The sequence below is a fragment of the Polyodon spathula genome, chromosome 2 (assembly GCF_017654505.1).
Source record: "Polyodon spathula isolate WHYD16114869_AA chromosome 2, ASM1765450v1, whole genome shotgun sequence".
Lineage (NCBI taxonomy): Eukaryota > Metazoa > Chordata > Actinopteri > Acipenseriformes > Polyodontidae > Polyodon > Polyodon spathula.
This window is the reverse complement of record NC_054535.1, coordinates 61,758,255-61,771,056: the sequence shown is the minus strand read 5'-3', so window position 1 is coordinate 61,771,056 and position 12,802 is coordinate 61,758,255. Positions and strand designations below refer to the sequence as shown.

The 12,802-nt window shown below is 38.1% G+C and overlaps 1 protein-coding gene across 4 annotated transcripts in view; it reads right to left on the bottom strand.

Moving 5' to 3' along the window:
- The window catches only part of LOC121298961 (E3 ubiquitin-protein ligase RNF38-like), a 142,228-nt gene that overhangs the window by 40,071 nt on the left and 89,355 nt on the right, over positions 1–12,802 (bottom strand). For 3 of the 4 annotated variants that reach the window (XM_041226350.1, XM_041226369.1, XM_041226378.1), the window contains 2 exons: positions 5,580–5,793; positions 4,942–5,109 (listed from right to left, as the gene is read on the bottom strand). In XM_041226350.1, the coding sequence (XP_041082284.1) occupies positions 4,942–5,109; positions 5,580–5,793 (382 nt within the window). The remainder of the gene's footprint in view (positions 1–4,941; positions 5,110–5,579; positions 5,794–12,802) is intronic. The other variant, XM_041226360.1, reaches the window with a different exon arrangement.

Below are 12,802 nucleotides of genomic sequence, written 5' to 3'. Positions count from 1 at the left end.
GTGGCGCCCTTACATTCAACATAATAACTTAAAGTGATGTTTATCTGAAATAAACTCTGCAGCTAATTGAGATCATGACTCCATGAAATATGCTACTTGCTTTTTTTTCTCCGTTCTGTTCCACCTTTCAACTTTGTGGTGTTTTTAATTTCATGGAAAAAAAAAACAAAAAACACCTGCAGTATATTTATAAGGTAATACCAAAATAATTTTTTTTTTGTGACCAACATCGCTTCAAAGCATTATACATGTATACATATTTTTTATTGCATTTTATTTTTTTAGCGCTACTCTGTTTTAACCAGAAGATATGCAGAAAAAAAATCCTGTCCAAGTAATCAATTACGTATGACTTAAGGGCTTTGCACACTAGATCTGTTCCGTCATTTTGAATCCGCCATCTGAAAAAGTCGTCCGTCAATCCATTCCACACTAGATGCGATAATATCGTACTTCGGAGTGCTGGTGTGCAGTGCAAGTTGTAGTAAATATAACTAATTTCAGCATTTGAATAAAAAATAAATACAATTCAGTTGTTAATTCTTACATAACTGAACACAAAAAAAATGTTAAATGTAGTATAAACTTAATGATCAGCAAACGCTGATGGAAAACATTTTGTAATTATTACGTTACTACTAGAATACAATAATGCTGTTATGCAATACAAAAAAAAAAAAAAACGTTGCGAAGCTAGCAATGAGGTAATGAAAATCCTTTCCATCACTTTCATGTACTGCCCCTCTTTTCTGACTTAAGCCCTGACCACTCTTGCCATGTCACGTTTCCTTCTCTGATATGTGCCTCCAGGTTAGGCCATTGTTCCTTTACTTCCTCTTGACTACAACTGAAAAAAAAAGTACATGCTTGTAATAACCTATACTGCACAAAGTCCACGTTTTCATGTCCACATCTCATTCATGCCCAAGTCCACGGCAATGTCTTTCCATATGTGTTCTTGTTCTTTTTTTTTTTTTTTTTTTTACAGTCTTTGTAATCTTTGTTGGATTTACCATAGAGTAATTTTTGTTTGGTGGCACACACAATTAGATTTTCCATTTTGTTCAGGGTACTGCACGTGTCTTCCAATTTGTCAATGTTATTTTTCACGTCAAATCGGATTAGATCCAACTTGTTTCGATTCCAAAACTGACGCATCACCGTCATAAGACAATTACGAGTATGACAGAGTGCAAGGTGCAATAGGGAATGCACATGATCTTTTTTCTGTTTAGATGCACGTTAAATTCAGGTGAGTTATCGGCCACTGCACACTTGATCCGATAACGTATCTGAATTTAACGTGTGTCTAAACAGAAAAAAATGATCATTGTATAGAGGTTCAAACTCAGCACATCTACTTAAATGTACATATATCCAATTACGCAAATGCAGTTTGTACTTTAAAGTATTGTATTTATATGAACAGCTGCGATCACTTTGTGAAATCAAAAGCGATGCGACACGATGCATCCCATACAGCAAATAGTGAAGCTGCACAGCTAGCTGTCTGTGTCTGACTTATCGCATTCATCTGCAACACAAGTACTGCATGAACCAGACTTTTCGCCATTCTGAAACAAACAGCATGTTGTAAAGAAAGCTTCTAAGTTGGCAAATTTCTGTTGTCTGATGCAATTGTTCTTCTGTCTTTACAGAACATAGGTCACCTTTTTCTTTTTTTTTTTTGCATTTTAGCTATCAGCTATGTCATTCACTGAACTATATAGATACACAAAAATGCTGCAAGAAACAACAAAACAATTTACAGATACTCGCAGATTTATATTTTCAGTGCATGATAATGCATGTTTTAAAGGAAATAAAGGGACGCTAATCAAAACTGTTTCAGACTTTTTTTTCAAATTCACGATTTTCACGATTTCCGTGACCTCAGTGTCAAAATCATAGCCTTAGTATGAACACTTTATTATTAAGCACTAAGGGGAACATTATTATCATTGATATGCACATTTCATAGTGAGACATACAACAAATTCAACACGTGAACTTCTACATACTTCTTTTGGATATAACAATGAAAATGAAACATTGAACAATTAAATCATGAATCATTAAATGACTGAGAATACAACAAAATTAATTAGTTATACAATAAATGTTGCTGTTTTCTGAAGTCGACTGTAAAATGTCTTAACTTTTAATATCCTGGAATATAACTAGCAAACCTCTGATTATTAATGAAGCACTTCACTTGCCACACGTTTCCAGCATGCTTTCTGTGTACATAACTGTGGCAAAGTGGTTAATAGTGTGCAGGTGCAGGAGATCAAAGAACAGACAGACAACTGTAATCCAGGTGCAAAAGGTTGGTTTTATTTTATTCCTTCTGTCCAGTGCCTGACAGCGAAACGAACAGTAAATAATAACGCTGGTGAGTAATACAGCGGCGTGTGTTACTTACATTTATAATCCCTGGGCTGGTCCCGAAATAATAGTCCTGTTACTGAATACCCACATTAAACACAAAACACATACACAAGTCTGTTTAGTGCGTGAATTAGTGACTGTGGTACAATACAGGTTACAGTGATACCAGTGAAAGTGCTGATTCGGCTTTGTGCTGGCCCAAGGCGACAGCTCCCGATACATGTTAGCCGTCTGGTGGTTTACCAACACAGACAATTAACAGACACAAACAAAACACTCACTAATATTCTTAAAACACAGGTTTATTTTAGCAGTGGTTACTGCGTCTATCACGGTGCTTCAGGTTCAAGTTCACAAACCAAGTGAAGGAACTGATTACGAGTCTCCGCCCCCCTTATATGCTGTCACACATAACCCCTTGGTAAATGAATGCAACTGCCTTTACAGTCTGTGGGTGCTACATTGTTTCCCTTTCAGGTCGATATGTTTTTGCAACAGAGTCTTGCCTTTTTCCAGACTGACCAACTTCCCGACCCGGGGAAAGAAGAGTCAGGCCAGCCTGTCAAAAACACTCTGTCCTCGCTTAGTACCCTCACAGCTCGGGAGGGATATTTACAACCAAGGTTCATTGTATTTCTGTCACAATAACTTAAGTTAATAACAGTATCTGTTTATTTGGAGCAAATACAAGACACATGACTTGGATCCGGAAGGTGGAAGCTTGAACTAAAGGCAAATTAAATATAGTGCTACTTGATTTGCTGATGGCTAACAAGCTAAATGTAATGTTGAATTTCATTAGCTGGCTGTGATGTAATGCTTTGTCGTTGACCACTGGGGTGTAAGACCATGGGAAGAGCACTTTTTTCAAATGATTGTATGTTTAAAAACAATGGAAAGAGACAGAGAGAACAGGCTGAAAGCGAACGAAAAAACCCCAAAACGAAATCTTGAATATCGTTCTTGTTCCAGAACGTAATGAATAATTTTGTTTCGTTTTTTGTTTCTGTTCCATGAAAAATGTATTTTTTTACCCCGTTTATCGTTCCATTCCGAATCCCTGGTTACAAGTGCAATCTACAGTACTTGTAACCAAAAAATATGCTGTTTCAGACAGCACAATACAGACTGATAAAGACTGAAACAGGGACTCAGACCAGGTCCGCTGGTAATGGACCAGGGTTTGCACCACTGTTTAAGTGCATAGGTTACTTTGAACGTTATGGTTCCGATACACTTGGTATGATATACATGGTATGGTTCACACTGCATGGTGCTTTCAGTACGATAACCTCGTTCGCTGTTCAGTACGTGTACCGGGTCGGGAACGGGGTAGGCCGTGACCCACAATTACAACAGAAGCAATATACACGGGTGCCCACCTATATAGCTTAGGCAAGCCAAACAGCCTTAAGACTGATGGAAGCCTAATGTCAGATCCCTGACAGCCTTTGCAATGAAACTCCAAACAGAGACCAAGGCGGCAACAAAACACTACGGGAGGGACTGCAAGCAGTCAGACCCGAAGCAGAGCTGAGTCCAGCAAGTGATAGTGAATCGGAATGGTAACCTTGTTCGATGGACCTACAGTTACTACAGAAGCTTACTTTTTTTTTTTTTTTTACTTTAAATTGAAGCTAGCAACCTACGAGAGAGCAGAAGCAGCCGACTTATGGTTGTTCGATCCCTGGGAAGGAGCGACAGGAGCAGCTGGCCGTTGGGTGACTTAATGAAACAAAGGGCTGAATGCACAATACGTTGTAAATAGCAATTGCTAAAAGCAAGTAATAATTAAATCACCTCAATTAGTGTCATTACTAGGGGTTTACCTAAATCACGATTTCGATTTTGTTAAATTGAGGGGTCAGCGTGAAATTCATCTCTTTTAGGGGCCAATACATACCGAACCGAAAAGAACTACTGCACAACGCAAGTGACACAAACTACGTATCTACCTTCTGTAGATAGCCCTTTTTTATTCCTTCACCTTCCTGTGTGCATTGCACTGAAGCAAAAAACAAACAAAAAAATGACAGCACTCTGTTTTAGTAAGGGCTCAAGTACCACTATATTTAGTCTTTATAGTTGTTCTGAAATACTGTCTACTTAGTTTTATTTAACGTTTAAACAGGTCTGTGAAATGTCAGCGAAATTCTAATTTTATTCCGCAACTAATACATAAATTTACCGTGAATTAAGTAGACCCCTGTCATTACACAATACAAGTAACTTGATACTGTTCATAGTCTCTCCCGTCAGGTTCGAATGAAAGTAAACATGATGACTATGTCTGTGTGCGCAGTCCAGTTAGGCCATCGGGAGCGGGCACGACTGCGTTACAGGCTCTGACGAGCAGTTTTTGTTACATCTATTCAGGTTACAGGGTCTTTAGGATATAAATACCCATGAGGTAATGGTTACAGTTTGTACTTGACAGGGAACCATTGCCAGCTTTCTGTTAATGAGTCAGTAAACATGTAATTCCTCCCCAACAATCTCCCTGGATCATAAAGCCACTCACTGAGCAAAAAGTGCTATAAAATGACATACCGGAGGAGGCACACTGCACACAGGGTAGTGCTGGCCACTGAATACCACCGAACATCCTGGCACCTGCTGTGTATTGCATGCTGGGATGTGCTGGCCTGTGCAAAGTGGAATCCCATGTGGAGCTACTGTGGTGACCGTGTAAGAGACCGGAACTGTGCCCTGATGAATCTGTCCAAAAAAAAATATATATAATTTGGAAGGGTTTCAAGTAAGGATGCTTAAATGCTTCCATCTTCACACACTAATTCCATGAGTCTTTAAAGCCTTGGTTAGAACTCTTTTACCCTGCAGGTACAGATGGTGTAGGAAATCATGTATTATGTCAGCATGGATGTTTTCTCTTACAAATGGAGTATAGGTAATAAAATACATCTTTACACATTGCTGAAAGCAATGATCGTGAAAGCACAATAACAGATCTACCTAAAGATAATGTACAATAACTTTAATTTATCCTAACGAGGTCCCAGTTTTTTTTTTTTTTGTTTTTGTTTTTTGTTTTTTTTTTTTTTGTTTTTAGACGAACGGATTTTATATATTTTTTTTCAAACCCAGTATGACAGTTAAGATGTATTGAATTTCATTAGCTATAACCCTGTGTGTGTATGGAACAGTATGTTTAGCACATTGTCTCATACCTGCTCGTGGATGTCCACCATGACTGCGTTCTGCTGCGGGGGGTGGATAGCAGGGTGCAGCAGACGCGGGGAAACGCTAGGGGGGTGGAAGGCGCGAGGCTCCTCCATACTCGGCTGCTGTCCATACGTGAGGTGGTGGTAGTTCTCATCCTGGCTGATTGAGTTGTGTCGTGGGATCCGGTCCCTCCTCCCCCGCTGACGTCTAACGGGAGGGCTGCAAAAAGGACACACTATTAGCACGAAGAAACTACTAGCTTATTTTTACAAGACACAAGAGAGGAAGAAAATACAAAGTTATTTTCATGAAAATAAACAAAGGTTCACACTTAAGTGAAGCAGCAATATTACATTTTCTTATGGCAATTATTACATATTATCATACTATTGCTCTTGTATATAAAAATGTATTTTATTTAAAGTATTTCTTCATGACAAAAGTATTGGCACCGCTGCTTTAGTATTTTGTGTATCCACCATTAGTTTTTATAATGGCTTTCAGATCTTGTTAGTGAAATCTGGGCCCATTCTATCGTGCATATTTTCTAATTAGCTAATTGGATACACAATGCCAAGGTACAGCTTTTTTCAGATCAGTCCAAAGCATTTCTATTGAATTGTGATTACGAAGGTGTGGCAGAGCAAAGCTCTGCCCTTTTTAAATTGGCAGGGATGGGGTTAATTTCCCCTACCTGCCTGGGTTTATTATGTTCAGGTGGCTGGGGTTGATTAGTTGATTAGGTTAATTAACGATCAATCAGCGCCCAGCCACCTGACATAAAAGGAGGCCTCTGCTTCTCATTTGGGAGGAGGAAGCAAGTTGGTGTTTGTGGTTTTTGTGATTTGTGAATTCTACATCCAGTGAAGGCATTGCCCAGCCTGGAAACTTTTATTTTTGTAAGTTTGTTTTTTGTATTGGTTTTGTTTGTGTTTAAATCCCTATATAAAATTAGTATTTTTTTGAACTGCAGACTGTTTCTGGGCCTCTATCCACTCACCAGCCTGCCACAGAAGGCCATTCCAAAACTTATCTTGGTTTTCTTTAATAATTCCAGAGTTGACTTAGCCGTCTGCTTTGGGTCATTGTCGTGTTGGAAGATAAACTGTGTGCCAATCAGCCTACGAGCGGATGGCATTATGATACTTTGCAGAATGTTTTGATACATGGCTGCTCATTCAATCTTCAAAATCACACAAATCTCTCCAATCCCTGAACTGCTAAAACAACCCCATATCATGATTGACCCACCTCCATGTTTAACTGTAGGTACAAGGTTTTCTTCATTGAATGCTTTCACTTTTTTTTTTTTTTTGTGCAAACACATAGTGATGCATTTTTAGGGAAAAGCTATTTGAATCTCATTGGACCAAAGAATTTTGATTAACATTCCTGTTCATATTCCTTGGAAAACTTTGTTTTATGAATGTCCTTTAAAAGGGGTTTGCAACAAGGACTATGTGTACACAACTCGGATGCCTTTGTACAATTCTTTCGCGCACTATTATGCCTGATGCTTCTAAATCCTTCTTTAAGTCCTTGGCTGTCTTTTTTTAGCTGCTTGGACAATTGATTCTCCTACTTGCTGTGCCCTTAATTTTCTTTGGTCATGAATGTCTTTCAAGTGTTTCTGTTGAATTTGTTCTGTGCTACTTCTTGATTATTGCTGATTGTGGATTTTGGTATTCCATATTTCTTTGACACTGGTCTGTAGCCATTTCCTTTGTTATAGTTTGCTACAAGTTATTTTCTCAAATATGAATCCAACTCCTTTGTCTTGACCATCATCTGCTTGTTTCCCATGGGTGGGGGGTGTTGGAATGGGGTCTTCTTGAAGTTCAGCTGAGTTGTGGAGGTTGAGGAGGTAACACACCTTATACAAACTGATAGATTTGCTCATCCAAGCCCGAATTATGTATATAGGTGTTAATTTCTTGGCAGTGCTGACTAGGGTTCTGGAAGAAGGGAGGCAAAGGGGTGACAGACAGAGGGGCTTTGGGAGGAACAGAGGTTTTTCCTTGTAAGGTGCAAGGGGAGGGAGACCTATGAAAGTTAAATCAAGAAGCTCTAATAAAAGGACTGTAGGAGTATTTTTTTTGTTTTTAGTAAACCAAGGTGACTTGCATTGTAATATTATATACTCATTGCCAATAAATTATATTTGAGAGACACCAATTGTTAACAGCTTATTTTACTGTGTTCAGAACACACAGAGAGAATGTCACACACACACTATCAAAAAAGCAGCAGGTGGGGAAAAAAAACAAAAAACAGTAGACTGGATGTGGACTTGACTATTAAAAATGTGTCTGTATGATAAATAGCTCTACTACTTAATGTAATGTATACAATAAAATGTTTAGCATAGCCCTGGTCCCCTGAAATAGAACACACACACGCCAGAACAGACAGAGGCGACACGGCAGGTTTGAAAACTGCCAGATCTATACAACTGTTCAAAATTGGTATTGACAAAACTATGATCACGACTGGTACACATGCGTCAACATGATGTGGAAACTATGAGGGTCTTCTCCGACGGTATTTCAACATGTATGGCAATAAATCACACACACCAGGCTTATCCAGTTACTTTGAAATGGACTCCCATATATTCTCTTTCAAATCTGTACTTTCAGAATTGTGATGCCCTTTGTCATAAAGCTCTGGGTATATTTTCAATGACAAGTAGTATTGTTTCTTCTGCCATTTTGGCTACTGCTTCACCCTGCTGGACCAAGTGTATTGAAGCTGTTCTGATTGCTCAATGTCCTAGTATAGTATTTCATCATGTGCCGCCTGCCGTGTTGCCTGTAGTGTGAAAGACACTCATCAAAAGGATAGGTTCTATTCATTTTGACGCATCGCTACACAATTCCGCTTACTGCATCATGTGTGGTGTGTAGCAGCCTTTACTTGCCCTCTAATTTTAAACTAAAATGTTTGTTTGTTTTCCTGGGGGTAAAATGCAACATTGCCTTTAAGTCATTAGTAATACTGCACAATATTTAATGGTGTTGGGGTAGGCATTAAAAAAAAAAAAAGCCTTCCATTTTAACTGCAATGTTGCTTTGAACTACTGTACAACCCAAGGTTTTCAATTAGTTTTAAGGTATGTGGCACTTACATACAAGGTAGTAGGGGTCAACGATCTCATCTTGGCGTGTAGAGCCAATGGGGGAGAGTGCGGGAGGGTTTTTTTTTAAAGGATTAAAATGGTACATTCTGCTGCAATTGTTCAACATCTGTCAGGCACATCAGGTCCAATTTATTTTCACATGCACAGTTTACTTTACACACATTGTTTAAAAAAAAACCTTTTAAAGTAAAACAGGTTTAAAAGGCTTCTCTCTGCTCCTATCGGTCTCACTCAGACACTTAAAAGATTTTCTCAGCTTTTTCCAAAGAAAAAATTACTAGAGACCTGTGCTTGACGTCTTTTTGATGATGGAAAGGGAAAATTGTAATGTCGGACCTGGTCTGACATAGGACCGCAAAAGGTTAGGCATGTGCTAGACTTGCAATGAAGGAGCTTTATTTCAGCACTGCTCACAGCAAGGCAAGATCATCAAGAAGATACATGGACTTTGAGCATCAAGGCCCCTGCAACACAAGACTGAAAATGTGTGTGGAACTGGTGACAGCACTTTTTCTCACAATCTGAGAGCTAAATTTAGTGAATGTCAGTTTATTTTACTAGTCAAGTAAGCTGCAGTACATTTAATTTCTAATTCTCTCTCTCTATAGATACACACACACACACACACACACACACACTTTTAATCAGCAGTACACTTCCTCATTACAGTCCTAAGTATTTCTATGCATCCGGATGGTAAACAGTGTAACCGAGATAGCTGGTATCTAATGCAGCCCTTCCTTAAAATTATTTTCTTCATGTTTAGTTTTCAGGGCATTTTGTTAATGCACGTGTACAAAACACAAACTTTAAATGTATTTTTATTTTTCGCTGTTCTTGCTCTAAATTTCTTGAATGCAGCTATTCATTTTAAGCAACTTTTTACACAACAGTACTCACACATATTTGGTAACCATCACAACTGTTGCATGAAACTAGGGTTATCGTATTGTGCAGGTGTTAACATTACAGCACCTCTCTGCAGCCTCTATAAATGAACCCCCAATATCTATGACAAGTACTTATGGGTACATATTTTAACGATATCACAACAAAAAGAATTTGCTTTAAAAAAAAAAAAAAATATATATATATATATATATATATATATATATATATATATATATATATATATATATATATATATAATTTTAAAAATGGTGCATAATAAAACAAAAAACTGACAATGATAATACCCCAAAATAATCTCCCCTTTTTTTAATATGTAAAAGTAACTGGTGCAAATATAGTATTAGGCGGTGCATCACACCGGTCAGCGACTTAATTTGAAAACCTCGACAACCACGTGTGCTTAAAACTAGTAAGTATGCTAGAAATGGAGCTGCAAGAAATTAGACAGCAACTGGCTCTTGAGGATCTGGCACACCCTCAATTCATGGAAGTCTGCACCACCCCTAACAGACTGAAAGCCACCAGGTAGATAGAAGGTGGTGGTAAAAACAGCTGGGTTCAGGTAGGCAGAAGCAGGGAAAAAAAGAAATGTCAAACACAACCATCACAAATCAAAACATCCAACAAATTTGACCCACTTCAAAATTCTGATGAACAAAACCTATATCAAGAGAACAAAAGGAACAACATCCAGGGCCCTATAAGTGCTGGCCAGACAGCAAAAAGAAGGTAGGTCATGATTGTTAGGGACTCCATATTGAGAAACACAGCAAGCTCAATTTGCAGTTTGGACCCCCTTACTACAACAGTGTGCTGCCTTCCAGGAGCCTCTGTCACGCACATCACTGAGAACATGGACAGGCTACCCAGTAGTAGTCGTCCACATCGGTTCAAACAACATTAGAAGAGGCAGACCAAAATCCCTGCAAAACAAATTCAGAGAGCTAGGAAGGAAATTAAGACCAAAACTGTGGTATTTTCTAAGATACTGCCAGCACCTTGCAAAGGACCATATGGACAGCTAGAAATAGTTAATCTAAAACGCATGGTTGAAAATGTGGTGCACATAGGAAGGCTTCACCTATCTTAATCATTGGACCACATTCTACAACAAGGACTATCTATATAGGCGGGACAGACTGCACTTAAATAAAAGGGGAACCAATCTACTCTGAGAAAGGATCCTCGAGGAGGTTCAGAAGCATTTAAACTAGAAAGGAAGGGGGAGAAATCAAGAAAAAAACAGAAGGGAGACCACATCAAAACAAGGGCAATAACTCAGGTAAGAGAGTCGTTAAATGTATTTATCTAAATGCTATCCAGAAACAAAATGCTAGAACTTGAAGCTACTGCACTAACAAGTAACTATGATGTGATGTGTGTTACAGAAACTTGGCTGTCTGAGAGTGATGGAGACAAATAACATTTGTGGGTGTACACTGTATAGGAAAAACAGGCAGGACAGAAGAGGTGGAGGGGTAGTGATATACATAAGAAACAGTCTTGAAGCCCAGGTTTTAAATCTGGACGAAGCAAACAAAGCTGAATCAATATGGGTCAGAATAACAGACAAAAATTCAAAGTGCATAATAATAGGAACATGCTATAGACCGCCAAATTCAGACGCAGAGCAAAATAATCTGTTATAAAATGACGCCAAAAATGTATGTAGCAAAGGAGAAGCCATACTAATGGGGAATTTCAACTTCCCCCATATAAAATGGGAAAACCCACTGGGGAGCATAACGGATGAAATTGAAATGGTGGAAATGACAAATGACTGCTTCCTAACACAATTTGTCAAGGCACCGACTAGAGGGGAGGCATGCCGTGATTTAGTCTTTTCAAATAATGAAGACAGAATAACTAAAACAGAAGTCAGAGAACCACTGGCAGACTCAGATCACAAAACCCCAAAGGTAATGACTAAAGCTAAGGTTTACAATTTCAGAAAGGCAAACTATGGAGGCATGAATCAGAGACTAACAGAAGTAGATTGGAGCAAAATAGAGAAAACATCCACAGAAAAAGGATGGCTGTTTTTTTTTTTTTTTTTTTAAATGTAGTACTAGAGGTGCAAAATAATCACATCCCAAATGTAGACAAATCTAAATGTAAAAAAAAATGGCGAAAATGGTTTAATAGATTAAATAATAACAAAAAAAAATATTCAGAAAAAAATAAAGCACTTTACAGACCATTTAAAAAGGGACCAAAAACAAAGTACACAGAAAGAGTAGTTTGAACTGCAAACGCAAGTAAAAAGGAAGTTAGAAAGGCCAAGAGAGAGATATAAATTAACATTGCTAAGGGGTGTAAAACCAATTCCAAAATGTTTTTCCAATATTATAACAGCAAGAGAACATTCAAAGAGGAGGTTAAATGTCTAAGAGATACAAATGACAAAATCATAGACGAAGAAAATAAAAAGCAAATATATTAAATAATTACTTTTCACAAGTTTTTACAAATGAGGATATGGACAACATGCCCCACATGTCAACCTGTTCCTATCTAGTTTTAAATAACTTTAGCATAACTGAGGCACAAGTGTTAAAGGGACTAGGAGCTCTTAAAATAAACAAATCCCCTGGGCCAGACGAGATCCTCCCAATAGTACTCAAAGAAATGAAATAAGTTATTTAAAAACCACTAACCAAGATCATTCAACAGTCTCTTGCACAAGGGTTGTACCAACATACTGGAGAATTGCAAACGTAATTACGATCCACAAAAATGGAAACAAAACCAAACCAGGTAACTACAGACCAATAAGCCTGACTTCTATTATATGCAAACTTATGGAAACTATAATAAGATCCAAAAACAGAAACGTACCTACATGGTAACAGTATCCGGAGAGACAGTCAGCATGGTTTTAGGAAAGGGAGCTAGTGTCTAACTAACCTCCTTGATTTTTTTGAGGATGAAACATCGATAATGGATAATTGCAAAACATATGACATGGTTTATTTTGATTTCCAGAAAGCTTTTGACAAAGTCCTGCATAAAAGATTAATTCTCAAACTGAACGCAGTTGGGATTCAAGGAAATGCATGTACATGGATTAGGGAGTGGTTAACATGTAGAAAACAGAAAGTACTGATTAGAGCAGAAACCTCAAAATGGAGTGAGGTAACCAGTGGAGTACCACAGGGATCAGTATTAGGCCCTCTG